Below are 26,615 nucleotides of genomic sequence, written 5' to 3'. Positions count from 1 at the left end.
CCTAGGTACCTAGCGAGCTAGGTAGGTATCTTTCGGCAACAAACCTATGGCGTTGTCATGCTATATGCTCCGAAGTAGTACGGTGCACCATGCGGGGTGTAGAAAATCAACGATTCCAAGGGTCGCCACCAATTCCCTCTAACTCTTGGGTGCAGTTCCTTGAGTCGCGACCTCAACTACAGGCAGTCTGTAAAGCACTCTGATATGCCTCGCTTTCCAGAGGGTACAGGAATTCCTATACGTAGCAATGCTTCTCTACCGCCAAAGCCCGCGTCGCCGTCGATGGAGACACAGATGCCTGATCGCATCCGCATCAAGAATCGGCGAAAACGATACCTGGATACTCATCCAGAATACTTTGGACCTCAGCTTGAGCTGGCAGGTGTGCCCATAAAATGGCTCCTCGGAAGGTAGGGCTTCGAACGACTTACGTTTTGTGTTTCTTGCAGATCCGCTTCTTTACGACCGATTGATCCGCCGCTTCCAAACACCCGCTGAACGCGAAGCCGAAGGTCGGCAAAAAGGATACTCTGGCATCCTCGAGGCGGACCTGTACCGGAGCGAAGCGAAGCTCGAAGCGCTGCGCCACCCAGACCCTCATGCCTTGTTTACATATAAGCGCGGGCCGAACGGGGAAATATTGGCGGAAGATCGAGATGAAGTGCCTGCGACCAAGGAGGACGGCCTCGCCAGATGGAAGTGGGAGATGCAGGTCCGCTTTCTGAGAGGCGGAGATGACGATTTCGACTACGACTCGGTGGACTACAATCCCGAATACGACGATCGGGTCCTGGAAGAGAGGGATGCCGAAGACAGGTACTTTGACGAAGAGGAGCCCGAGTTTGTCAAGGGCGAGGAAGGACTTCCAAAAAGTCAAAGTCATGATTTAGAGGGGGAGACTGGGATTCAAGATTTCTGATTCCAGCCTCTCAAGTGCGCGTCCGAGCTGTCCAGAATCAACAACTCTGCCTTTCCAGTCGATATCAACCATGCTTGAGGCGAAGTCGGCAACGCGAAAGGGAATGGGCGAAATTCTCGAAGCACGATTGCCTCGATAGGGGTCCCAAATTACCAAGCCGGACCCATCTGACCTGGCGCTGGCGAGGTCGTGGCCTTTGATCAGTCGCACTCGAACCACCTGATGCCTGCCATCTCCTCCTGACGAGGGCCACTTCCTGGGAAAGGAACTGTACTTTCTGCGTGCTGTTATGATTGAAGTCCTCGGGCTTAGTGTCTTTGGTCTGAAACTGCTTTATCGCCATCAAGCAGTTAAAATATCCATTGGATCCATCAATCCCCTGAGGCTACTGGCACACCGAACATGAGGCATCCTCCTGAAGACCTGTTGACCCTCCGTCTCCCGCATAAAATCCTGCCATTCTTTGGTGGCAATCCATTCCTGACGGGCCCGTTTGTCCCGAAACTTCATGATCATGACGCTGTCGTGGACTTGCTCTCGGGAAGCCGTTCGATTCTTCTGACGTGCAGAAGCAGGAGCAGTGTTGGGAATTTCGACCGGATATGTTTCGAATTTGGAAATCAAAGGAGAAAACGCCGCATGCATGGCTAGCCTTGCGATCATGGAATCCAGCTGATGAGTTGGCTTGTCCTCCAGTTTCCCTCTCCGGACGAGATCCTGATCGGGAGGCTGCACGTTTTGCTTCATTTGAGACGCAAAGAAGTAAAACATGCATGTCAGCGGACGTTGGCCGTCAGCTTCCTGTTTGGTCTCGAGTTCTGCTGCGGCTCGTGACGCTGCATGTTGCCTGCTAAGGCTTGTTCGTTCAAGAATCATTCTAATGTTCAAAGGAGTGAGGGACCGAGTATGAAGTCACGAGAAGAAGTATGTTTGTCTTTAATGTGAAGCCTGGTAAGCAGGGACTGGTAGTAAAGGGCGAAATAACCGTTGACGTGAGGCACTGGAGGCTGGGCTGGACATATGTAGCGAAGCTGATGATCCTTTCACCCCGCATTTTCAGCGCCTACATTTGGTGGGCGGAAGCATCGGCGTAACGAGCCTGATGAGCCTGACATGGGCGATACGTCGTTGATGCTGACGCCGGAAAAAGAATTGGCGGTGGCCACAATATTTCTGACCAGGTACATAGTAAGGTACCTAGGTAGTGTTATATTCCGTCCTTCCTCACAGTATCTCAAATTCACAATGGAGCGACCTGCATCCCGCTACTCGTCAGCGCGGTTCTTCCTTTTTCCATCGAAAAATCTGAACCATCTTTTCACCGATTTCTACACAGTGACAATCAGAGCGGATGACCAGAGGGCAATAGGCACCAAAGGTGTGTTACTCCCCCTCCATCGTCTATCTTGGGCTGATCTGATCGGCTTCATTACCCCACAAAACGCCCCCGCGAAGCAAGACTCGGCATCCATCACCCGAGTCAGCTCAACCCGCTCGCCGTCTCAGCTCAGAACCCACCACGCCCACCTCCAAGCTCCAAACTCCCCAGCTTCTAGCTGCCGAGCTGCCTTCCGTCCGCCGATGACCGCGGCACTGGTCCGACCATGCATTGCCCCCCAAGACTTGTTTCTGCTTCCTCCCTACGGAGCGAGACATTGGGACAATATATTGTGCGCGCTGAGATACAACTGGGGGCTGGTTAGGATGGCGACGACGTCCCCTTAAGACAAAACCCAAGATCCCTTCCAAAGAACAATGCCCACGCCATGCGGGCACTCTTTCGACCGCCGGCAGCGGCATTGCCTACCTTCTCCTCACTTCTTCGACCTCGACGCGGTCTCCTGACCCAGGCCAGAGTGAAAGGCCCTCTACACCCTCCTTTGCTCGAAGAAACTGTCGGCGAGAACCTTGCACGCATCGTTTCCGCACATGGCGACCGAAATGCGGTCATCTCCAGACACCAAAACAAGCGACTGACATACCACCAACTCGATCTCGACAGCAATGTCCTGGCCCATGGACTTCAAAGCTTGGGGGTCAAAAAGGGTGATCGGGTCTGCGTGTCGCTGGGCAACAATCTTGAATTCGCGACAATTACATATGCATTGTTCAAGCTGGGAGCCATACTTGTCCCACTGAACCCGGCCTTCACTTCGACCCAGATTATTTCGGCCTTCAACCACTTGTCTGCCACACATCTAGTCATTGGAACCGAGACAAATCTACCATACAAACCACCGCGGCCAAATGTCTCGCTTCTGGAAGCACTTGTGCCTGATCTCTCAAGCTCGACTCTTGTATCCGAGGCGATTCCGTCGCTGAAGAACATCATCCTCGTCGATAATTCCGCGGGTCGGATAGATCCCAAACCTTTCCGAGCGACAACACCCTGGGCATCGATCTCACAGGACACGGACACACGCCCTCCCACGCCGTCTGCCCCTCTCTCGAATCGTGAGGTGGTCAACATTCAATTCACGTCTGGCACCACATCCATGCCGAAGGCTGCCTGTCTGTCGCACAGATCGATTCTCAACAACGGGAATCAAATAGGGGACCGGATGTTGCTGACACCGGAAGATGTCGTATGCTGTCCTCCACCTCTGTTCCATTGCTTTGGGTGTATCCTAGGGTATATGGCGACCGCGACTCATGGCTCCGCCATAGTCTTTCCCACTGAAGCATTCGATCCTCTGGCGTCCTTGAAGGCTGTACAAGAGGAGAAAGCTACAGCCCTTTATGGTGTCCCTACCATGTTCCTTGCGGAACTGGAGCTCCTTGATGACGAAAAGATTGCATATGAAGGCTTCCAGTATCTGCGCACCGGCATTGCAGCTGGCTCGTCCGTGCCCGCCGAGCTGATGCGTAAATTGCACAAGACTCTAAATCTGACCGAGTTGACGATTTGTTACGGAATGACGGAGACCTCTCCCGTTTCTGCGATGACAACGACAGACGACCCAATTGAGAAGCGCATCAACACCGTCGGCCGACTGCTCCCGCACGTTGAGGCGAAAGTGGTGGATCCTTTCGATCATGACAAGATCCTGAATGTGGGTGAACGAGGGGAACTTGCAGTCCATGGCTACCTGGTGATGAAGGAATATTGGGGCCAGCCAGAAAAGACAGCAGAGGCCATCAAAACCGACGAGGAGGGCAAGGCATGGATGCATACCGGCGATGAGGCATCAATAGACGAAGACGGCTATGTCAGTATCACTGGGCGCATCAAAGACCTGATCATCCGCGGCGGAGAGAACATTCACCCGCTCGAGATTGAGAACTGTCTCTTTGCACACCCCAAGATCGCCGAGGTCTCGGTGGTCGGTCTTCCAGATCCCAGATATGGAGAAGTCGTTGCGGCGTTTGTCATTCGCAGGCATCATCTGCCCCCAGGAGAGAAGCCCATAACCCAGGAGGAAGTCAGGAGCTGGGTCAAAGATCGCATGAGCCACCACCTGGTACCAAAATATGTCTTTTTTGTGCAGGACTATCCAAAGACGGCCAGTGGGAAGATCCGTAAGTACTTTGCCCGATTTTTGCACTTGTTGGCGAGACTGTAACTGACCCATGTGTGGCTTCTGCAGAGAAATTCAAATTGAGGGAGCAAGGTGTGGAGCTGCTCAAAGGAGAAAAATTGAGCTGAAGCATCGAGCAGTAATCGCTTTGTATTTGCGGTCTGGCGGTTATCAGTCAAGTAGACCTAGCCTACCAGTTCTCTGCTCGCCCGACAGATTGCTGCCGAAATAGGTAGCCTATCGCATGTCGGACAGCGTACACTCAATCAAATCAATAATCATCAAGCCTGGTCGAGGGACGATCGCGGTCTCGCGATGACCTTCTCTCCCTGCTACCTCGTCGGGGATGTCTATGTCGGTGCTCCACGTCTCTGTCCCTGTCTCTATCTCGATCATATCGCGAGTCTCGGCCCTTGTCCTTTCCTCGCTGTTTTCTGTCATCCTCGTCGTCCTCACGCCGGTCCCTTCCCGTACGCTCGCCGCTGTCCCGATCTTTTCTCCTATCAAGGTCTTCAGCATCTCGATGTCGGTGTCGATGCCGGTGTTGGCCCTCTCTGTCGATATCGTCATTTCCATCGTCCAAGTCATCATCTCTTCGTCGATGTCGGTGCTTTCTTTTCTCCTTCTTCTTTTGCCTTGCCCTCTCAACCTCCTCCCGCTTCTCTCTGATCAGATATTCTCTCATCGGATCCTCTTCTTCGCCGTCCTGCTTTATGGCCAGCAGCTTCTCCAGCTCCTCCTCTTCTTTCAGCAGGTGCCGTCTCCTCTTCCTCCTGCGCTCGTCATCTTGGTCGTCACTATCATCGCTCTCTCTTTTCTTCCCGTTGCCATTAACCCCTTCTTCTTCAGCCGCCTGGGCCTCGGCTTCCAACCTGTCGATCCGATACGTATCTTCGTCCTCGTCATCCTTCTTCTTGTACCTAGTGTGGTCGACCCTCAACAGCCGGCCCAACACCTTCGCACCCCCCAAATTATCCACAGCCAGGTCACAGCTCCTCTGGTCCTCGTATCTCAGGAAAGCGAATCCCTTGCTTTTGCCGGTTTCTTTGTCGCGCATCAGGTTGAGGTGCGTGGGATTGCCGTACTGGGAGAAGATGATGACCACGTCGCCTTCGGTCAAGTCCAGGTGCAAGCCGCCTATGTAGACCCAGGCCGTGTCCCTGTAGTCGGCGTGCCATGAGGCCGAGGGGGGTGTCGCGTTTTCGAGCTCGCGCTTGTTCAGAAGCTGGGTCTGTCGAATTGCGTTCATGGTTTGACTTCGCTCCTGAAGACTGCGGCGAGCAATGAAAGTCTATGAAGAGAGTCCGGCGGGACGAGTCATCCCACTGAAAATTCGAGAAGTTGCGAAGGTCGGCGCAAAGCGTCAAAAAGTTTAGTGTGTTGCGTTTTGCGGAGAAAAAGCCTAGGATGATGAGTGACGCAGTTGACGCCAGGCTTATAGTTTTGCATTTCAGGGCCGCCAGGTTCGTAGGGTCTGATCAGGGCGCCTGCGGAGAAGACGCGACGAGAAACCAAAAAGGTCGATCTCTCCAACTCAGCAGCGTGTAAACAGTCCACATCAGTTGCATTCGAATAAATGCTTCACTTTCAACCGGACATGCTCCCTGTCGTTGACCTTTCCTCCCCCTGAAACACAACCGATCCAAGATGCTGGCGACATCGCAACCAAACGCCAGCTTTCCTCGTCCATCGTCCTCATCCACACCCGTCCCCGTTCCATCATCCTTCCGCCGCCCCGGCAGCAAGGATGGCGACAACAAACAAGCGATCTGGGTGCCCATGCTCAACAGCGCCTCCAAGGGCAAAGACCTGTCCGAGAAGCAACTCATCCTCCTCGGCGGCACCCCGGACCAGCAGCGCGGATTCCTCGAGCAATTGAACCCTCCGAACCACCAAAGAGCCCGGTACGCCAACAACGACAGACGACGGCAACCGAGAGTAGCCCCCATATCGAACCGCTACGCGCTGGGCTATACCTATCACGATGTGCTGGACGCGGACCAGGAAGACGTGCTTGCGAGGATGAACATCTACATGCTGGCGAACCCCTCTGCGAACTTTGCACCTTTACTCAGACCGCTTTTCACGCCAAAGACGGTCAAAGACACATTGATCACTATTTTGTTGGATTGGTCGGATCCTTTGAAATGGGCACGGCAACTACGACAATGGATACGCCTGCTCAGGGCTGTCATCTTGACGTTGGACGAGCAGACAAAGATTGAAATGGAGGAAATCATGACGGCCTGGAAGGAGAAGAGAGTTGGGCCAGATGCTCCTTCTGCTCAGCCCGGCAGCGGTGGCAGTGGCGCGACGGTGGCTGAGCAGAGATCGATAGTCCCACCGGGACCTGGAGAATGGGATGAAGGACTTGGCATTCCGTTGTCTGTGGTCTGTATACAGGCGGAAAAGATCCAAGACCTGGAACGAGACCATGGCTGGGGAGAAGATCAGTTTGACTTTTTGATGCAATGGCTGCGGTGCGTTTTGCTGAAACACGGCGCCTCGCTCGTCTATACCGCCACATTCGACCCAAACAACGTCAGGACGCTGGTGCATTCGAGTTTGAGTATTCAATCCCTGTTGAAACGCGAAGTGGCCAAACACAACATCGTCGACAGAGACAAGATCTTGGTGCCGCCGAACTGGGACTCTTGGGGCAAGATCCGGATTCTGAAAGAAGGCTTTGACCCGGAGGCCGTAGCGAACGCTTGGTCCGTGGAAATCCAGCCACCTCCTGAAGAGAAATTCGACCTCTCCTCGAAAGGCTACGACCAAGAGCCCGAGGGACCTCCTTCTCAGAACAACGAGGCCGACTCAGCATCAGCTGTCCAACTATTTGAAAGCACCCTGCGCCGTCCCGCGGACCTGCGGCCCTCGTTCCAGCCCCGTACACACGACGAAACCGTCTCTGTGCCATCCGTACAAGAATTCCTACAAGCACAGCACGAGACGCTCGAAAAGCTGAAATTGGAAGACGAAAAGGCAGAGAGGAAATCGCGAAAGGGAGCACCTGCGCCCACAGGAGCCGGTGCCGGCAGCGTCGAAGCAGGCTCTGTAGAAGAGGGACCGACAAAGGGGGTTTCCAACCCGAGAATGGCCGAGCACATCGGTCCGTACCAGATCAACGTCAACGGGATCGATTTCGACGCCGAGGAGGCAACAAGGCGACTCAGAGAGCGGGAAAGCGAGAGGCAGCAGAATGCGGCGGCGGCGAAGAATAACAACGCGTCCACATCCACAAATGTCCCACTGCATGCATCATCAGGGGGTGTCGTGACTGGAACAGGCACCAGTACGCCAATGCGTCGTCTGGGCAGCGACCACGGTGGAGACGGGACGGGGACACAGACGCCCTCTGGCGGTGTGGGAAAGCAGAGCAACGAAGCCATGTCCCAGTTCTTTGCAAACCTGATCAATAAGAAGGACAAGAGGGGCGCTGTGAGCGCAGGTGCTAGTCCAACCCGGGTCGCGACGCCTCCTCGAGGACATGGCGCTGGAAGTACGGCGACGGGAGACGAGAGAAGACGCGAGTCTTAGATCTTCGAGTGTGGGCTCGTAAAGGTGGCTAGACTCGTAGACACGGTGGAAAGGGGTGAGAGGGGAGATGGATGGATGTACTATCGCAGAGGAGGAATGATTTTGCTCCAGGTAGGTAGTTAGGTAGGTGGTCCAAGCGTTCAAGCCATTGTTCAAGCGGTATACAGTAGAAGTAACTACTTACTACTCGATACTTACTTCTCTGTATACAGTCCTGTTTATCGACCTATCCAGCTAATCTAGCCGTTCACATGTCCGTTGCGTTTGTTCGTTTTGTCTGTCTAATTATACGTGTATCGGCATGTCTATCCTTTGATATATCCAAGTAAATCAACCAAAATTATCCCTCGACTCTCCACTCCTCTCCCCTCCTCCGTCCGCGCTTTCTTTTCTTTGGGGCTATTCTCGATTTCTTGCGTCTAAAGTGATTTATCAACCTCGTCATACGACAAGGGAGGTTTGGGGGGCGTGCTGAATTAGAGAACAATCAAGCAATCACCACTCTGACATGCGTAATTCCTTCCCCTTCATCCCGTTCGATTCGTTCGACCCACTCGTATTATTCTCTCATGAAAGTGAGCGCAAATTTCACATAACTCTCGTGCAAGCCTTGGTTGGTTGACTACGTTGGGAAGGGGGAACTGGGAGGAGAGAGATCATCTAGCCCGTCGTTCGTGGTCTAGGATTTTAATGTAGAAGAGTCCAAGGTTAAACAGCCCAAATTAAACTAAACCAAATCGGAAACAGGAGTGAGATTGCAAGGGAAAAGAGAAATGGAAAACCAAAGGAACTAATAGTGGTTGGAGGATGAAGAAGAAGAAAAAAGGTTCTATACCGGATACCGGGAGGTCAAGTAAGGTAAAACGACGACGTCTCTCTTTCTCTCTTTTTCTCCCTTTCTTTCCATAGCAAGGACGGGAACAGGAACAGGAACAGGAACAGTGACAATGGCAATAGCACTAGCAGTGACAGGAACAGGCGTGGACTGACCTGCTTCGCCGTGCCTTGCTTTGCTCCTGCCTTGCTCCCGTTCTGCCCCGTGCTCAACCCGTGAGGGATCACAGCTTCCACCACCGCAGTCAATCCACACATCCCCCGTCGGCAGTCCAGCCGTCAATCTCGACGGGGGTCATGACCTGGCCGGGGACGTCGTCGACCAATTCGACCAGGTTGCTCCTCAGACGGGCGATTTCGTCCTCGCTGAGCCCAATCATGCGGGTCAGGTAGGCGGTCACGCCGCCAAACTCGCCCTCGAGCACGGTCCTCAAAAAGGCGCGCATGTTGCCGGCGCGACTGCCGCAGATGCGCGCGGCCTCTTCTCGCGAAATCGCCGGTCGACTCTCCCCCGCAATGGCCTGTTGCTGGTGCTGGGGCTTGCCGCCGCCACCCCCCAAACCGGTCTGGGCGATTCGCTCGATGAACTCCTTCCGCCACCCGCCCAGCCCCGGTTCGGTCAGCGCGTACTCCCAGCAGATGAGGTCCTCGTCCACGCCGACGAGTTTCATGATCAGCGCGCCAAACACCCCCGTGCGGTCCTTGCCGGCCGTGCAGTGGAACACCAGGGGCTCGGTGGGTCGGTCCAGGAGATGTCGGAACATGACCGTGTAGGCGCCCGCGCCGTGCGTGGCAATGTCTCGATACGCCCTCACAAACCCTTCCGAGTAAGCGTAGCCTGCTTGCTCGTCGTGGGCGTGCTCGGCCGTATACCAGGCGAGCTTCCTCGCCAGGGCAACGGGACCGTAGTCTTCGGTTTGATAGACGGGTACAAAGTGCCTTTTCAGGCCGGGCACCTCGTCGATACAACCCGACACGGGACTTGCAAGAGGGTACACGGTCTTGCCGCTGGAGGCGACGGTGCCCGCGAGCCGGCTGATCTCCGGCGCCGAACGCAGATCGTACATGTCGTGCACATTGAGCGTGGTGGTCAGGTAGGTGGCGCCTGTGGGGGTCAAGTGGGTGGGGTGAGCACAGCGGTAGAGGAGATTTTTCTTCAAGACATAGGCCTTGCCAGAAGGCGGCGTCGGCGTCTGTGACGAGGGCGGCTGACAGGGATATCCTCCCAACTCGCGGAAATTGGGCACGCCCTGCACATGCAGGAAGGGCGGCGTGGGCAGATGGTCCGGGAAAGCGATGCTGAAGTCGCTGGGTTCCGGGGTCGAATTGCGCTCGGCCCTCTCCTCCTTCTCCAGCGCCTCGACCTCTTTCTCGCTCAGAGGCATGCCGTTGGCGTCGCTGAGATGGGCGGCCGTGGGCGGTTGCACGTCCATGTAGGGCTGATAAGGGTGTTCTGGCTGGGCGGCCTTGGGGTCGGCGGTGGTGGCGCTGTTGGTGGTGGTGTTGTCGACGATGTTTGCCGCGATGGTAGTCTCGGCCATGTAAGAGCTAGACGAGTAGACGGAATGTCTATTCAGTCGAGATGCCACGCTTCTCTGTCGATGTTTGGAGGTTGAAGATTGACCGAATCGTCACCGACTGACACGCGGCGGGGACGAGACGGGAAGATGGCGAGATGGCGCAATAGAATATCGGCCAAGAGCAAAATGGATCCAAGACAGAAAGAAGGGAGGGGGACCCTCTAATACCGAAGTCTACTACTACTAAGAATGTCTATAATCAATCAACCATGTGTGTGTAAGTACTCGGTATGTGTTCATGATATATTATTGTATCACTCGAACCGATAATGATTCAACAAGGAATACCTCGGTCGATTGCCTGCTTGCCGGCACCAAGGCCCCAAGAACCCCAACAATACGAGATACGCGTGCCTACCAGGTATACAGACCATGCACACCCTCTCCGCCCCCTGCCCATGTGCTTGCTGGTCAATTGGATGGCGCATACTAGACACTCGGCTATTGCTCCGATCGCTCATGGGCAGGCAGCACGATGCCGTTCGGGCAGACAAGTTCAACACATATTCTCTTTTTTGTCCCTTTATCGCCAATCATCCCTCCACGTCCCAGTCCCGTCATGCAGGTGGCCCTTTTCGCTCAAAGGACAAAGCTGGGAATGATCCCGGTTGCCGTTGTCGGAGGCATTTGCTGGCAATGGCTGGCAATGGCTGGCAATGGCTAGCAAAAGCGGTCAAGCCAATTGTGCTTTGCCATTTGGATTTCCAAGTGAAATAGAAAATCTAGGTACTCAGCTTCACACACACATGCGATGCCTTGACAATCGCCCGCGTTCAATCCATTCTTTACGCTGTTATCCGCCAGCGTTTCGGCTGGCATCGCCCTGCTTCGGGCTTTTTGGTCTTGCTTTTTATCGTGTACCTGTACGCTATGTATATACCATAGCCGCAGCTAAACGCAATCGCGAATGCAGTCTACCACCCAGTTTTTGGGGACCATTACCCATTCCATAAAGACGCCCGTGTATGCATACAACCCATGAGATGTCAACCCACGAGTCCCACCTGAACCAGGCAAACAAGGGACCTCTGTACACCCGCGATTCCGAGCACTTCGTAACGCAGCCGAGAGTCGCCCACAGAAGAAAGAGAAAATTGAAGAAAACAAGGCCTGGTCGTCCAGAGAAAGGAGGAAAAGGAATGCAAATACCGTGTGGGCCAAAGCGAGCCGGACCGTGCATTCCCCCGCCTCAGTCATAGCGAGATGTGCCATCCCCCATGTCAAAGCGATGTTGTGGCAGCCGCTTGACAGGTGGTGGCAGATGATCATGTTTGGCTTGCACCTTCATTCTGGCCGCCACTTTGTGACACCCCGTCTTTGACACGTCAATCGCCTCAAACGCCGGTCCAATATCTTCGCGTGAACAGCAGTCAACTCCCTTGATCCATCGATCGTTGAGAGCGTCGCTGATACTGCATCGCCGTTCGGGATCCGGGTGAAGCATCTTGAGGATACACCGCCGGTGCGAATTCGACGGGAGAGCATTGAAGATGGGTCCACATTGCGGATGGCAATTCTCATCGATCGCTGGGTCCTTGAATCGCTCCAGGAACGCTTGCCAGCCTTCCACGAAGAGGGCATAATTCATCTCCTTCTTGCTCGCGCTCTGCCATGGATTGCCGTTGTGGTACATGGTCATGAAAAGGATCGCGCACCCCCATACGTCCAGCTTGGTGGGATCGTATTCGCTCTCTTGGGCCAGAACCTCGGGTGATATGTATGGCTTCGAACCACAAATACCAGGAGCCGACTTGCGGACCTCTCTCATACCTTGTCCGCAGAGTCCTCTAGACAGGGCTATGCCGGGATGATCGCCGCAAAACACCTCCGAGACACCAAAATCGGTGATCTTAATGTACCCATCGTCCGTCATGAGCAGGTTTTCCAGCTTTATATCCCGGTGAGCAATGCCATGTTCATGCAGGTAGTTGACCCCGCGAAGGACTTGCTTGAAGATGCAGTTCCTGTCCTCTGCCTTGAAGTACTTTCGCTCCACAAGGCTGAAAAGCTCACCCTGCTGGCAATACTCCATGACATGATTCCAGCGGCCATTGTTGGTGCACAGCCGAACCGTCTGCACGATGTTGGGATGGTTGAGAGATTTGGCGATCGTATACTCCGATTTGACTTTCCGAACGTACTCTTCCTCTGTTTCCCGTGCAGACTTCTTGCGAAATTCCTTGACAGCATACAGCGCCGTGCCTTCACCCTTCTTCTCACCCTTGCGCAGCATGATCTTGACCGTTGCACTGGCGCCCTTTCCAATCTCTTTCCGACGACCTATCTTGGAAGCCGAGACGAATTCGTCTTCCAGGGGACAGACGTCGACAAAGAAATCTTCTCGGGGATCCGCGCTCAGGCGCCGAGCTTTTGCTCCTGCGCCTTCCTGGGCGGGAAGCGAGAAAGGTGATGATCGAGTGGCATGGTCGTAGGAGCTGCCATAACTGCCCGTTCGATGGACCGCCGGTTTGGAAGGGCTGAGGTATTTGGATTCCTTGTGGGATTTGATCTTCGAAAGAAGGCTGAAGCCGCTTGAAGTACGTGTGGGTGTAGGAGGCTCAGTGGTTATGACCGACATGGTCTCGGCAGTAGTCGAGACGACGGCGGCTCCGGTGAGGGTTTGGGCTCACAGGCAGTGAGCGGGAACTGAAGAGGAGCCAGCGCGAGGAGCACTGGGAGGCTTCGCTGCGGAGGATCTGCCAGAACCAGAGTAGCAGGAAGTTGGCACGCTTTTGAGAGTCTGGTGAAGACAAGGTGGGTAGGGTCGTCAGAGGGGGAGCAACTAGAATGGTGACTTCGAGACGTTACGGGGTGGGCCCTCAACCGAATTGAGTGGGATGCGCGATATGCTTGGAGCACGAGAGGATCTCGAGACGCAGGTGGGCATGCACGCAATGCGCAATGATCGAATGTTGCATCGAACGGAGTTGGTCACTCGAAATGGGCCGGTTCGTGCAAAGCGCGAATGAACGTGGGGAGGGGCAGCAAAGCCTGCGGCATTTCCACCATGCGGGCCCCAGGTTGGTTAAGGTGCAAAGCAGATAAGACTTGTGCCCGGTAGGTGGAAACCCAAAAGGACCCGAGGTCGATACCAGGTGGTGTTGAGTTCCTCGTGGCTGTCACTCGTGGTGTCAGTGGTTAGGGTTCTAGACTTTGGATCCTGGCTCTTTTCCCCTTTTGCACCTGGTGCTGTTCAGACTTCTTCTGCTCCTTGAATCTGCTTCTGGTCCTCGAGCGAGGATCCAGGGAACCTTGTTGGATACTCACAAGAGAGCAAAGTCTCCCTGTCGCCTTTGCCGAGTGAACCGACAATGAACCGTGGGATCCGGTGGAATGGAAAGTCCCAAAGACACGGTTGAGTTTGAAGTGGGTCAGTGGGAGAGGATCAGTGCCAGGGTGGTTGTTCTCCGAGGAGTTTTGAGGGTGTCGTCAGTGGGTGCAGTGAGAAGCTTCAAAAGGCGAGAAGAGCAGGACTGTATGAAGGATCAGTGCCTATGTGATGGAACCAGGAAGGATATAGGGGCACAGGAGACATGGTTGAGGGCAGAAATGAGGCTGTCCATGAACCACTCCAGCTCACCTTTGTAGCTCCAACAGATGGAATGAATAGATCGGCGGGTGGTTACAAAGCGTGGGATGGAGGATGCGTCAATCACGAGGACTCGGCTAACCCAGCAAGTTGGGGAATGGTTCAGGAATCAGTGCAGGTGAGGTAAGAGGAGTAAGAGTGAGATAGAGATAGTCAGTAGAGAGATGCACACGGGCTCTCTCGAGGATGAAAGATGGATTGACTCCTTTTATCAACCTCGCCCAAGTAATAGAATATCTCGTACAAGTGACTGATTGAATTGATTGAATTGCTTCACAGCCATTCATTCCCCCCAAACATCCAAGCAGCCAACCCACGGTGCCTTGCTCACTTGCTGCACTCTATGCACTCCAAACTCGCTACTGCAGCCTCCAGCACATGCAATATGCAATGCACTCCACGCCCTCCTGATTGCTTGTCTTCCGTGCTCACTGTCACCCCGCGCACTATGCCCCCTTGGAAAATTGCCTACCTAGGTATCCTTACTAGTAGTCTAGTAGAATAGTGGCCCCTCACCCGGATATGTGAAGCGTTCTTGGAGTGCTTTCCACCGACTCGTGCTTCCAGTTGCTTGGGTTCTTGTATACCAGGTACCTAGGCCCTTAGGCATGAGGTGTCTGCTGATGTCGGAATTTGTGAATTCGCATCATCGTGTTTATGTGCCATCTCTCAAATCCCCTCCATCCCTTCTCAGCAAAACTCCTTCGTCCATCCTAGATAGTAACAAGCTCCGCCTCCCCTGCAAGGGTTCCTCCTAGATAGGTCAAGCCCCTGGCATGCGCGATTTATTTCTTCTGATCCTTTTTGAAGCTGGGCAGGCTGCGTCGGCCCCAGCAGATGCTTTCATGTTGTGCTACCCTCAAGTTGAATGGTCCAACTCCGGCTTGGTCCTGTGGCCTCTCGTGCCCCTTGCTGCCCCTCCTCCGCAAAATGCTTCCTTCCCACTGGTCTCTACCACTGGTCAATGCCTTCACCCCACGCTCTGTTTGACACCGGTTTCTCACTTTTCTGCTCTGTGACGTCTCCATGTTGGCCTCCCAGTGGCATCCCCCAGCTGACTCTAAACGGCTTAAGCATGGCCTCCCGTCTTCCGCACAACACACAGCGCACAACGAGGCCGCATCCGGCTCGGAAGACGGCAACATGGTCAGGCGGTCAAGTCAGTCCGCCAGGTACCCGCGAATCACTCCGCAGACACCCAGGACAGTGGACACCCACCTGCCAGAAGCTCCAAGCCAGTGGCAGGCCCGAACCTTTCTCTGCCGCAGCCCAAACGATTTAGAGCCTGTTCATTACTGGGTGCTCTCACTGAGCTGATCGACTATCGTACTGCGCTCAATGGACCAAAGAACCCAGGCATGGGGAAAAAGGAAACAAGACCATCTCCTCATTTGCCTTTCTCCAGTCACCGCTGATTAGAAGAATGTACTCTGCTGCAACAAGTATCCATCATCGACAGGCAATCGGGCAACTCGAGGACGACCAGAGACTCACCGCCCTGGTGGCCCTGCCATCTCCGCAACAGCCTCGACGCCTCTTTGGTCAGCCTCATCCCGCTGCTCGCCCACACCAGCTTCACTTTGGATCCATGCCTGCATGAGCCCGATATCAACACGACATCTTCCGCCTTCCCCGATTCATTGAACTTCGCCCCCTCCTCTATGCGTCTTGGTGCCCGTGGCCATTCAGGTCGTCCATGCCCTGGCTCTGCTCACGCTGCATACGAGCCTCTATCTCACGCAGTTGACTCTCCCGTGCCAGCAGCTCCTGTCGTTTCTCATTGATCTCTCGCTGAACCTTAACCTCAATCTCCCGCAGCTTCTCCTCTTCACGTCGCAGCTGTTCCTCCTTCAGGCGGACCGACTGGTTGGCGAGGTCTTCGGGATTGATCGACGAGTCTTGGGCTCTGTGACACAAAACAATTAGTCAACCTGCAGAAACACACAAATGCGGTCAGGGTCACGTACGAGACACCACCGTCCACGCTCTTGCTGAGTTTCTCCGTCCGGTAGTTTTCGTACAGGAAGTCGTGGGTGATTTCTTTGAGATCAGCAAGGTGCGAATGCAGGAGGGCGCTGCGAATGGCTAAGAAATCCGAGTGGCGTGGGTTGTCGACTTCCACAATACCCCATGGGTACTGTCGTGCACGGACCCGGCGTCCTCCAATCTCAATCACATCTTCTGAACCGACAATCGCAAACGGCATCAGGCCACGTAGCTCTGCGTTTTCCTCCACCGTGTCTTCATCATCCTCTTCAATGTCGTAGGGGAAGTTGTAGACAGGGATTCGGTAGTGTTCAATATCTTCCATGACCAACTTCTTGGACTCGGCCAGTTCGGCCGGGGTCAATGAATCAGCCTTTCCAATGACGGGGATGACGTTGACGCGGGGAGAAAGACGCTTCATCAATTCAATGTCAAGCTCGCGGAGACCGTGGCCAGTGGGGGTGATGAAGTAGAGCAGGGCATGCACACGATTGTCTCGGAATCGAGGATTTCTCTTGATACGAGACTCCTCGGCCAAGATATCGTCGTACTGTCGCTCCAAGTACCCAACAATCTCGCCAAACGCGGACTCGTTGTCAATCTGATCACCAAAGCCCGGGGTGTCCACAATGGTCAGTGATACGCGTGTTCCCTCTTCATCCAATTCCAGCTCTAAGATGTGCTGTCAGTTCACACCTAACTGACTGTGTTCTTTCTCTTCACCTACCAACAGTGACCGGCTTGATTCTTACTCCTTCCTCGAGGTGGGCGTTGGCTGCATCATCGGCATCTTTGGGCTGAAGGACTCGCTTGCCACAGAGGGTGTTGACAAAGGTGGTTCGGCCTAAGAGCGGTCAGATCAGAGTGAGGTCAGTGTGGTGTGGAGGGAATTAGGTACCAGTTCCACTTGCACCGCAAACCATCAAGCAAAACTGAATTCCTTTCTTGACATTCTTCTTTCTCCGAATCTTTAACTGCGCCAGGCGCATGCTGTTAGTAGAGAACATGGTGATAGCGATAGGCAATTGATGGGTATGGGCTGCGTGGGTGCTGGCGATTAGGGGTCAATGTGCAAGAGCGAGACTGCGTACCGCATTCATCGGAGAAGACATGGTTCTAAAGGATTGGGCGTGGAGGGCGCCGGCAGAAAACAAGGACGCCCGAAAACGGAAGTTGTCGACAAGCCGAAACGAAGGTATAGAATAGAACAAGAAAACAAGTTGTTGGAGGCGCGACGAAGTGGTTGAAGATGGACGAGGGTGTCGATTGAGGTGGTGAACGGGCGACTTTTCAAAAATTAAGGGGAAACCAGGGATCGACGCGCTAATTGGACAATTGGTGCCAGCTGGACTCCGGGGGTGGCGCTTTCCCTCTTTGAGCCTCACCACTGATCAGCCTGCACTGGCACTGCAGCCTCGTGAGGTTGTGATTCTGCAGACTGCGCTCTCCTTGCTTCTACCCTTTCTCACTTCACCACGATACCTCTCCCTTGCTGTGATGAGCAACAGTCTTGTATGACACGTCGGCTGTACCCCATGTTACTGGCCTAGGTCCTGAAAAGTCAAGGCAGGTACCTACCCGTCAGGTAGGTCGCAGGTTCTTTTTATTGACCTGGTGTCATTTCCCGCAGCCTTCCTCCCCCGCCCCAGGTATTCTCTCACCATGTCGCATCGTCACAATAATCGACGGTCTGGAAACTCGCGGCGACAACAGTCTGTCGACTTCCCTCGCTATCCTCCCTTGTCACAACCTCAGACAGAGCCGCCAATATCTGCCCTTGCTCCTGGTCCTCTACCTGCTGCCACTTCTGCTGCTGCTCTTCCCACACCCGTTGCTGTGGCTCCCCCGCAGCTTGCTGTTCAGATCTCAGACTATGAGTCCGACAATCAAGGCTATCAGTCAGATTACCCTACAAAGCCTCCTCCTCCGAACCGCACCAACGAAGAACTCAACCTATCCGTGCTCAAACGACACAACCCCCAGATATCCTCGATCCTCTCCATAGCCCCTTACGCCGTGGTATACGAGTTCTCTCCGCTACCTCAACCTGAATGGACAAAGACAGGAGTGGAAGGCTCCTTGTTTATCTGTGAGCTCACTCCCGGACCACTGGGTGAAGATAGATATTCCGCGATTGTTCTCAACAGAAGGGGCCTCAACAATTTCGAAGCAGAACTCCGGGAAGGCGAAAATGCCGGCGTGGAGATAACCGGGGAATATGTCATCATTAGCTTCAAGGAAGGCTATGAGCAAAAGATTTACGGCGTCTATATCTTCCACGACGGGCCAGGGACCTCAACTGAAAACGCCCAGAAGCGGAACGGCGAACTGATGAAGTCTCTGGCCGATCATGCTGGAGTAAGCAGACAAGCCGCCGAAGCGGCTGCCTCAGCTGCAACCGCACAGCATACAAATGGTCACATGCTCCAGGCTGAGCAGACCTTGCAAGATCAGCAAGCAAGTGCACCGGCTCCTGGTCAGCAAATCAGTCTGCAGCAACTTTTTGGCCAGCAGAGATCAGACGATGCAGCCTGGAGTGTACGAGCACATGAGTATGATGGTAGAACCCTACCTCCATCACAACCAGGGCTGCAACAGCCTGACGTACTGATTGATCTGTTCAGGAAAGCTGGCTTCGGAGCAAGATAGCTTAATGATCATGTATTGCGCTTCCAATCCGAAGGCTGTAATGGTTCCATTTTCTATGTGTCCTAAGCAGCATGACAGTTGTATCTACCGGTTCAATGAGCGCCCATCCCGGAGCATGCTATTGTCTGCATGCAAAACTTCCCTCAGCCAGCTGCTCACTCGTCTTGCGACAAACTCGCTCTGGTCCAAACACCATGCATGAACCATAGCTTCCGTTTCCAGTATGTGGATTCTTGCTGCTCGTGCCGTCGTCTGGCCCATCTGGTCTGGCATGAAAACCACCTCTTCAGTCTCCACGACCGCCAGATTCGTCGGAGATCCGGTAAAGCTGTCCCTCTGCACACCAACATCGGCAGCTCTGCTTTTGACAATCGCTTCCTTTGTGATATTGGCGATCCAGTGGTCTTTCTTTGCAAACCAGAAAAACAGCCTTGGACTACTTGTTGTGCTTTTGGAGCGGTCATCCTCCTCTGCGGTCATCACGTCGTTGTGATGGCTCGCTCCCCAGACCTCCCGCCCCCAGACATCTCTTCTGATTTCCCTCATCTCACCCTGCGCCATGAACAGGGCTTGTTTGACGCCTCTCCCACTCCTGAGGAACGCCATCGTGGTCTCGTAGCCATGGCTTCCCACCTGCATCCCCGTGACGCGCGATACAAGCAGGCAGAACCACGCTGGGGGCGTGAGTCTTAGGAGTATTGCGTGGAGAAGCATGTGTGCTAGCCCGGGGAGGAATGGGAGGTAGCTGAGCAGGGGAGTGGCCAGGCGACCGGAAGGGGAGAGGTGGATGTCTTGGATTGTTGGAGTTAGGAGGATGCATGTTGATATCGACCAGCTCGGGCTTCTCCCATCTCTGGTCTCGGACGGGCCCAAGCTCGATATCCTCGACGTGTCGTCGTCCCTGTCATGGGAATCCGCCGTGGTGGTGTCCGAAGGATCGAGCATTGGCTGCGGATGCCTTTCATGCCACAGCCTCACGATCTCTAGAGCAATATACGCCCCGACACTGTGGCCCATGAGGACGACCTCAACTTGGAGGGGCTCTTGCTCTTGCTCCGAGATGTTTGCTTTCTGCCCCTCTTGCAGTCTTTCGACCAGGTATTGCACTCGCGCGTAACTGAGCTCGATCTGTTCGCGGAGCGTGTAGATCATTCTGTGGTGCTGTTGTCCCTCTGCTGCTGTGCCCTTTCCTTTCCTGTCCCCCAGATTCCCATGGTTCTCCTGTTGTTTTTGTCGTTGCTTATGACGAGATTGAGACAGGAATGAGGGCGGATAGAGCAGATCCTCCTCTTCCTCTGCTCGTTCCTCCTCTCGCTCCTTACTCTTTGGAGAAGACTCGTCGCCCACATCAAACCCACCTAGACTGAAACCCGCCACCACCACCGTCTGCTGCGCCCATCCCTCACCTCCATCGCCGTTCTCGTCCTCCTTCCTACCCGCATCCCCAAATCCACGCTCCTTCTCACGTCCATGTCCACGCCCACGACCACCCACATTCTCCTCCCCTCGTAATACCCCCCGCACGACAAGTGCCAGAAACGGATGATAATACCCAATCAGCCCTGGATTACCCGGGATGAAGAAGACAACCTGTAGCGTCCGCTTCGCTTCTCTCACCGACGACGAAGACGACTGCTGTAACGGCACGTGCAGGAAGACGTTGGTCGAGAGTCGCGACTCGAGCGGCCGCATGGCAGCAGTCTTAGCAGATGGCCTTTATATCCCCCGATCCTGTCCTGCACAAGGGACGGGAAGAAGTCGGGTTTCTACATACATAGTACTTTTGTTGGGGAAACGGTGATGGGGCCTGGCTTGGGCAGTCCAATCTGTCATGGATGTGTCTTGTCAGACAATCACTACATTCTTTTTCCTACGCGCAAAAATGGTGTCTTTGCGGTGACTGACATTCTTCATTTATGGCTGGACGCTACGAACAGCACCGGCATGACGGATTCGAAACAAGGCGCAAGTGGTCAAGTGGGCGCCAGAAGCTGAACACACGTACGAATTTCTCTGCATATCTGTCTCGGGAGAAACTCTCTGAGCTCCTAATACTGTTACAATCACCGGAAGCATGACGAAAGATCCACAAATAAAAGTCATTTGCTCCCAGCGCCAGGTTCAATCCATGCCCTTCGTAACCATGACCGTGCCCTCGTAATAAAAACGCTTTGCGGGGGTATCTCTGCTGACTATGAAACAAATGCAAGCTCGCTTGCTGGGAGGAACCGAAATCAAATGTGTGTACAGCTCTTTAAGAACCGCAATCTCAAACCCTATAATATGCCCGCCTTTGACATGCATCAGGCCGTTGGGGATGGTTCATGACGTTGTTGCATCAGGCTCTGTGCTTGCAGCACGACGAGGCATATTATTCCATCCTTGGGCTTGGAAAGTATCATCGTAAGATCCAGCCACATAAAGCGATTCATGAATCGGCTGAGGTTGTTGAGGAGGAGCATTAAGCTGTTCCCTCACAAAAGGAAATGGCACAAAATTGTACCCAAAAGACCTTGATCCATGCGCATTGGAGCCGATTCTCTGTCGGAGTGCAGGATCCATATAGTGCAATGTGGAAATTGGCATTGTGGACGGCAAAACGGTGTTCAGATGGTTCTGTTGCTGCTGCTGCTGCTGCTGCTGCTGCATCCGCTGCTTAGCAAGAAGAGCGTCTTGTTTCGCTTGCCATGCGACGGGATCTTCTCGCTGTAAACGCTGATCGTTGTACTCCTCTTCTGCCACCTTTTGGTCCTCGTCGTTCAGTTGTTCATCGTCCTCTTTCTGGAAAGTCTCGGTCAACACGATGCTACGAATGAAACCGAGCTCGTGAATAATGGCATCAAGTACTTTGGGATCCTTCCCGAGAGACTCGCCAAAGTCGACTTGCGGAATGTCTCTGACTGGGAAAAGGTACTCTGTATGTGCGCCCTTACTAGCATGTCGTTTTGGATTCTTCTTGTCGACGACGCGGCCAAAGAGTTGAGTTTTGAAGACAGAAGTGTTGAATAGTTTGTCCTCAAATGTCCCTCCTGCTTGGAAACGGTAAACAAAAACCGGCCTCTTTTGATTTAGTCGATACGCTCGGCCAATCGCCTGCTGCTCCCACGTCGGATTAAAGCTGAAATCGAAGATAATCACTCGGTTTGCACCCTGGAGGTTTAGACCAAGGCCGCCAGACCGCATAGAGATCAAAAAAACCTGGTAATTGTCCTTTTGGTTGAATTCTTTTGTAAAGGCCTGCCGGTCCGACACTTTAGTATCGCCATCAATCCGACAGAAAGATGCCATCCCCTTCAACATCTTTCCTAAGTAATTCAACGTTGGAATACTGTGGCTGAATATCAAGGTTTTGTCTCCAGCCTCAATCGCTTTTTCCAGGATGCGCTTCACAGCAAGCGTACGATAGGACAGAGTTGGATCGTATAGCGCTTTCCGATCGCTCGCATCAGGTAGAATGTGCAGGGCTTGTCGCATTGCCTCCCGCATAGGACCCGCAACATCAGGAACAACATTCTCGTCGACCTCAACGAGTGCCGAGGCCTCGTCTGTGCTGTCGCTAGGGTCGCTGGTGTCATTGACTTGATTGCGCTTCTGCTGGTGGTTCATATTCGACTTTTCCTCGCGCTCATGCATTTTAGTAACGAATGCAGCAGGATGGTGGCAGAGCCACGAGAGCATTGCAATCCATTCCCAGATTCTGGCATTGCCACCTTGCAGACTACCACCCATCAGCTTGAATGACTGCAGCATATGACCAACATAGATATTATATGCCTGTCTTTGTAGGTCCGTAAGGGGAATCGTGATAAAGTATTCGGTCTTCGGGGGCATGTCTTTCTCGATGGCGCTAATGTCAGCCCGATTGATTTTGGGATCAAGGTCTCGTTTAAGTACATGCAATTTCCGAAGAGACAGCCGTTTCTCGTAGGCAGTGCTATCAGAGTAAAGTCCTTCCATAATAGGCTCCGAGTATTTGGAGCGAAATTGGACCATATCTCCCAGATAGCCCGGAGCGATCCAGTCGACCATAGTATGGTATTCTTCGAGATAGTTGTTTAGAGGGGAACCTGATAGAGCAATTCTGCTCGTCGTCTTCAAGCGTTTAGCAATCTGGCTTATCTTTGACTTGGCATTCTTCAATGTGTGGGCTTCGTCGGCAATGACAAGATTTGGTTCTTCCAACAGAATGTGTTCAAGGTCGACCAGAACATTTCCTTTCGCTTTGATGCTGTCCGTGATGAATCGTCTAAACCGTTCATACCCTATCAGAAGAACGCCACCTTGCTTCGACCAGGCCAAGATAGTTTGAATATTGTCCGGTTTGCTGATTGAGTCAGCCTTGTGAATAGCACCGAGGACAGCAGGATCGGGCGTCCACATCAGAAGTTCGTCTTCCCAATTGTTGAGGAGAGAAGCAGGGCAAAGTATAAGAGTCTTGCTTTTTCGGAGATGTTCGGGGATGTGATTTCTGATATTCTGATCATTGCTCTGATTGCAAAGAGAAATTGTCACCAGCAGAGAGACGACTTGCATGGTCTTCCCTAGACCCATGGTGTGCGCCAGAATACAACCTTGATGTTTTGGATCTTCGATAATTTCGCGCCACATGAACTGAATGCCGTTGACTTGATGTGGCTTCACGCGTTGAGCAATATGCTGGTGAAGTTCGACGGGTGGTTCTTCCGAGTTGACGATGTAGGCGGCGCTCCCATCGACTTGCATCAGGGCAAGCTTACTAGCCATATTCTTACGTCGCTCTTCTTGTTCTTGGATCCTGAGCTTGTCGCTGTATTGTTGAGATTTTGCCTCCTGGCTTTCTTCCACCTTGCGCTTGCGCTTCTTGTGAGATGAAGGCAGAAGCTCTTCCAATGAATCAGTTAAAGTAATATCTGTCATTTGTTCATCTGTGTTGTTTCCTGTTTCAGGAATAGAGAAAGAGTCTTCATCTCGCTTTCTTTTCTTGCCCTTTGTTTGCGTTTGCGTCTGATTCTTGAAATATGTCTGGATGATTTTCCGAAGCAACTTATAGAACGGAACAAGAGCAGAATCTTTGTCCGCAAATGCCTGGTCCCTGTGGGCTTCCGAGAGCTCAAACTCTTCCAACGCATTTTGACCACAAATATACGTTAGATAGAGCAAAACCAGCAACTGAGCGCTTGACTGATATTTTGGTTTGACGCCTGCGATTGTGGCTGCATCTTCGTCCAGAGCAACGAGCCCGCTTATGATGACCGTTTCTGGAGCCTGGCTGGAATCCGCCGTGAAGTTCAGAAAGGAAGCCAATTTGGAAACCGCTTCTAGATCAAGGGCATATACGGCCTTTGCAAGCGCTCGCCGCTTGTCGATGGGGTCTATTTCTGACCATGGTATACGCCTCAGACCCTGAAAGTCGTACACTCCTGGTAGGCTAGTGTCATCTTGGGAAGACATATACTCCGATTCAGAGTCCGTTGAGTCGGCAACAAGAATACTCCTCTTCGGGTTGTTCTTTTTTGGACTCCCTGTTCGAACCGGATTGAGTTCCGGTGTGTGAACACTGAAGTCAGTCGAGGTATCATTTGTGCTTCTTTCAGCCCCAGATGGAGAACTGAATGTCAGGTCAACAGGCGCGGCTGCGGAAAGTCCTCTGTTTCGATACCTAGAACTCGGAAGACGTGGGGAGCGGTCGAGGTCCGAAGTATCGGAAGTGGGTTGCTGAGGCTTAGAAGGTTTCCGCTTCACATGAGCGCCTTTGGCATCCGGCGTTCGAGGAGCTTCGGTCTTAATGCGCGTTGTCTTTCGACGAGCTGGTGGAATTATGTCATCGTCGGTTTCGCTTTCGACATCTGCGTCGTTGGCATGGAGGTCGGGCACTGGTGACTCACGAATACTGGTGGGGACTTTTGCGTTGGGTGAAGCATTTGGAGGCACGGTCATTGTATCACGCTGTCTTGCTGTATTTGGAACGATGAGTTGCCAGTCTTCAGTGTCCGGGATATGATGAATGGAACCTTCATCAGTGGAGTCATCCACGAAGGATTGCGCATCTTCTTCGGTTGATGTTTCTGGCTCGGATTCGAGAAGCTCTTCATCTTCCTCAAGATTGTGCTGTTTGGGAGTCCGGATTGCTTTAAGCGCATATTTGTCAGGTTTTGCCGGTGGGTTGTCTTGGAGCAAGACATGGCCGTAGTATTCGTATTCCTGGTGCTGATAGACTGTTAATTCGAGGCTTTGGCATTGTCTCTTGACCTCAGCTGGCTTGCGCCAGACATTTCCAGCGATCTCACGTTTGATATTATGCAACCTGCGCAAAACCTGACTCTTACAGTAGTTGAAGTACTCGATCTTTTCTTGGCGACTCTTGTTTCGGGCTGCGCTCATCCAGTGACGATAAGCCTTCTTCTGGGCACTCAAGAGCTTTGTTTCGCGCCACTCCTGCTTCCACTCGTCTATGGCTTCGTTGATAGCGGTCTCAACCTCAGCTGGCGTCATATTGGCAGACTTCCTGCGCGATTCCTCGGCCTCAGCCTTCTCCTCTTGGATCTCCCTCCAGGTGTCTTCATCGAGATCGTTCTCGTCTCCCGAATCGCCATAAAGAGGAAGTCCATCAGAACTCTCCACTGGGTACTTGTCCAGAAGGTAGTCCAGGTCGGACAAACTCGAACCACCACCTTTTGCGTTCAACGATATTTCATGAGATACATCTTGGACACCCTCAGGCAAGTCAATGGCGGAATCTCGTGACTGATTGTCCTGGAGGGTCTTGAGCTCGGGATAGTCTTCTACCCTGCACACCTTTGCCCTCTCGGTGCCGGGTGTGAACAAGGTAAAGTATTGTTCGGAATACGGAAGCTTGACCCTGGAGTTTTTGTAGGGTAGCTTGATTCTCAGTCCGCTCCGAGGTAGGACAGTCGTACCTTCACGCAGGAAAGATCTCATCAGCCTCCCTATTGTTCGGCGTTGGCCAGCAGGAAAATCGGCAGAGATGTGGAATGGACCTGATTCCTCGGCGGCAGCGACGCGATATGAAACTTCATCAGTAAATCCACTTCGGCTTTTGTAGTAGAACACATCTTGCAGGGGAAGTGCATCTCGGCCGAGATAGGTATCACGACTTGATTTTACTGGGGTCACCTCGGGCAAATGTGACACGAAAGTTGGCGCAATTTTCTTTTTGCCGCTGACGACAGCATGTTCTATTACAGGCTGTTGTAACAGATGAGGCGGTGGCTGATCGCGAGTTTGAGAGGCGAGAGCATCAACGACATCATTTCCGTGAAAGCTGGCGACACTAGAGCTTGATTTTGGCTGAACGACATCGGGGGAAGGATTATTGGAAGGGCGAATAGTTGGAACTGGGGGATCCGGAGTGTCATGAATCGCGAGCCCAGGTGAATTGAGGGTGAAATCCTTGGAAACAACCCGCTGCTGGCCCGCCGCACTGGTGAAAGAAGGTGATTGAAAAGGACGCGGAGGCTCGATAGACGGTTGAACGCCGAGGCCGTAGTAAGCAGGAGATTGTGGAACTCCCGAAATCCGAGATTGGGTTATCTGTGGGGAGGCATACGTGGCTGACTGCATTCTGGCGATACTGTCTGCTTGAAAAACCATCTGTTGATAGCTTTTTGAGATCGCGCGAAAGGACTCAACCGCTTTCATAATGGCTCGTCTTTGGCCAAAGGACGGGATCCCCAGGTCCTCCTTCAGGGTTGCCATGTCGAGAGCGAGAAGATTGTCCCCATCGACATGGTTTCGCCGAAGAGCATCTTCCAGGCCATGGCGGTCTGGAATCAACTGAGGCTTGTGTTTGGACAGCCAACGTGGAGTCGAGCACTGGCAGAGTTCGTAGACGACTTGATCGATTGACCAGTCTCGAGGGTCATCGTCGGCATCGAGAAGAGAATCCATGTTGAGGCACCATCAGCCTGGCCTCTCTGAGAGAGATAAATGAGGACGTGTCAGGAAAACGAAGTTGACGAGGCTGAGACGTCGGCAGGAAAGTGAGCAGGAAGTGAGGCGCA

At 53.2% G+C, this 26,615-nt stretch overlaps 11 protein-coding genes across 11 annotated transcripts; 4 read left to right on the top strand and 7 right to left on the bottom strand.

Moving 5' to 3' along the window:
- Positions 1–282: 282 nt before the first annotated feature.
- Positions 283–919, top strand: Z520_06289 (uncharacterized protein; the record flags this gene model as incomplete). The annotated part of the gene is made up of 2 exons (XM_016776790.1): positions 283–382; positions 450–919. The coding sequence occupies 2 exons, from the start codon at positions 283–285 to the stop codon at positions 917–919; spliced, it is 570 nt and encodes a 189-aa protein (XP_016632332.1).
- A 342-nt stretch (positions 920–1,261) lies between these two features.
- Z520_06288 (uncharacterized protein) lies at positions 1,262–1,795 on the bottom strand (the record flags this gene model as incomplete). Its single annotated transcript, XM_016776789.1, has 1 exon — positions 1,262–1,795. The coding sequence occupies one exon, from the start codon at positions 1,793–1,795 to the stop codon at positions 1,262–1,264; it is 534 nt and encodes a 177-aa protein (XP_016632331.1).
- An 890-nt stretch (positions 1,796–2,685) lies between these two features.
- On the top strand, positions 2,686–4,482 carry Z520_06287 (uncharacterized protein; the record flags this gene model as incomplete). The annotated part of the gene is made up of 1 exon (XM_016776788.1): positions 2,686–4,482. The coding sequence occupies one exon, from the start codon at positions 2,686–2,688 to the stop codon at positions 4,480–4,482; it is 1,797 nt and encodes a 598-aa protein (XP_016632330.1).
- A 226-nt stretch (positions 4,483–4,708) lies between these two features.
- Z520_06286 (uncharacterized protein) lies at positions 4,709–5,686 on the bottom strand (the record flags this gene model as incomplete). Its single annotated transcript, XM_016776787.1, has 1 exon — positions 4,709–5,686. One exon carries the CDS (start codon positions 5,684–5,686, stop codon positions 4,709–4,711), a length of 978 nt encoding a protein of 325 aa, XP_016632329.1.
- A 398-nt stretch (positions 5,687–6,084) lies between these two features.
- Z520_06285 (uncharacterized protein) lies at positions 6,085–7,977 on the top strand (the record flags this gene model as incomplete). Its single annotated transcript, XM_016776786.1, has 1 exon — positions 6,085–7,977. The coding sequence occupies one exon, from the start codon at positions 6,085–6,087 to the stop codon at positions 7,975–7,977; it is 1,893 nt and encodes a 630-aa protein (XP_016632328.1).
- A 1,079-nt stretch (positions 7,978–9,056) lies between these two features.
- Z520_06284 (uncharacterized protein) lies at positions 9,057–10,352 on the bottom strand (the record flags this gene model as incomplete). The annotated part of the gene is made up of 1 exon (XM_016776785.1): positions 9,057–10,352. The coding sequence occupies one exon, from the start codon at positions 10,350–10,352 to the stop codon at positions 9,057–9,059; it is 1,296 nt and encodes a 431-aa protein (XP_016632327.1).
- Positions 10,353–11,580: 1,228 nt separating this feature from the next.
- On the bottom strand, positions 11,581–12,969 carry Z520_06283 (uncharacterized protein; the record flags this gene model as incomplete). The annotated part of the gene is made up of 1 exon (XM_016776784.1): positions 11,581–12,969. The coding sequence occupies one exon, from the start codon at positions 12,967–12,969 to the stop codon at positions 11,581–11,583; it is 1,389 nt and encodes a 462-aa protein (XP_016632326.1).
- A 2,670-nt stretch (positions 12,970–15,639) lies between these two features.
- On the bottom strand, positions 15,640–16,973 carry Z520_06282 (uncharacterized protein; the record flags this gene model as incomplete). The annotated part of the gene is made up of 4 exons (XM_016776783.1): positions 15,640–15,886; positions 15,948–16,638; positions 16,694–16,810; positions 16,865–16,973. 4 exons carry the CDS (start codon positions 16,971–16,973, stop codon positions 15,640–15,642), a joined length of 1,164 nt encoding a protein of 387 aa, XP_016632325.1.
- Positions 16,974–17,628: 655 nt separating this feature from the next.
- Positions 17,629–18,615, top strand: Z520_06281 (uncharacterized protein; the record flags this gene model as incomplete). The annotated part of the gene is made up of 1 exon (XM_016776782.1): positions 17,629–18,615. One exon carries the CDS (start codon positions 17,629–17,631, stop codon positions 18,613–18,615), a length of 987 nt encoding a protein of 328 aa, XP_016632324.1.
- Positions 18,616–18,699: 84 nt separating this feature from the next.
- Positions 18,700–20,307, bottom strand: Z520_06280 (uncharacterized protein; the record flags this gene model as incomplete). Its single annotated transcript, XM_016776781.1, has 1 exon — positions 18,700–20,307. The coding sequence occupies one exon, from the start codon at positions 20,305–20,307 to the stop codon at positions 18,700–18,702; it is 1,608 nt and encodes a 535-aa protein (XP_016632323.1).
- Positions 20,308–20,937: 630 nt separating this feature from the next.
- On the bottom strand, positions 20,938–26,502 carry Z520_06279 (uncharacterized protein; the record flags this gene model as incomplete). The annotated part of the gene is made up of 1 exon (XM_016776780.1): positions 20,938–26,502. One exon carries the CDS (start codon positions 26,500–26,502, stop codon positions 20,938–20,940), a length of 5,565 nt encoding a protein of 1,854 aa, XP_016632322.1.
- Between the last annotated feature and the right edge of the window lie 113 nt (positions 26,503–26,615).

Source organism: Fonsecaea multimorphosa, assembly GCF_000836435.1.
Source record: "Fonsecaea multimorphosa CBS 102226 unplaced genomic scaffold supercont1.11, whole genome shotgun sequence".
NCBI classification, from domain to species: Eukaryota; Fungi; Ascomycota; class Eurotiomycetes; order Chaetothyriales; family Herpotrichiellaceae; genus Fonsecaea; species Fonsecaea multimorphosa.
Note: the sequence above shows the minus strand (reverse complement) of the source record. Positions and strands in the feature narration are given on the sequence as shown.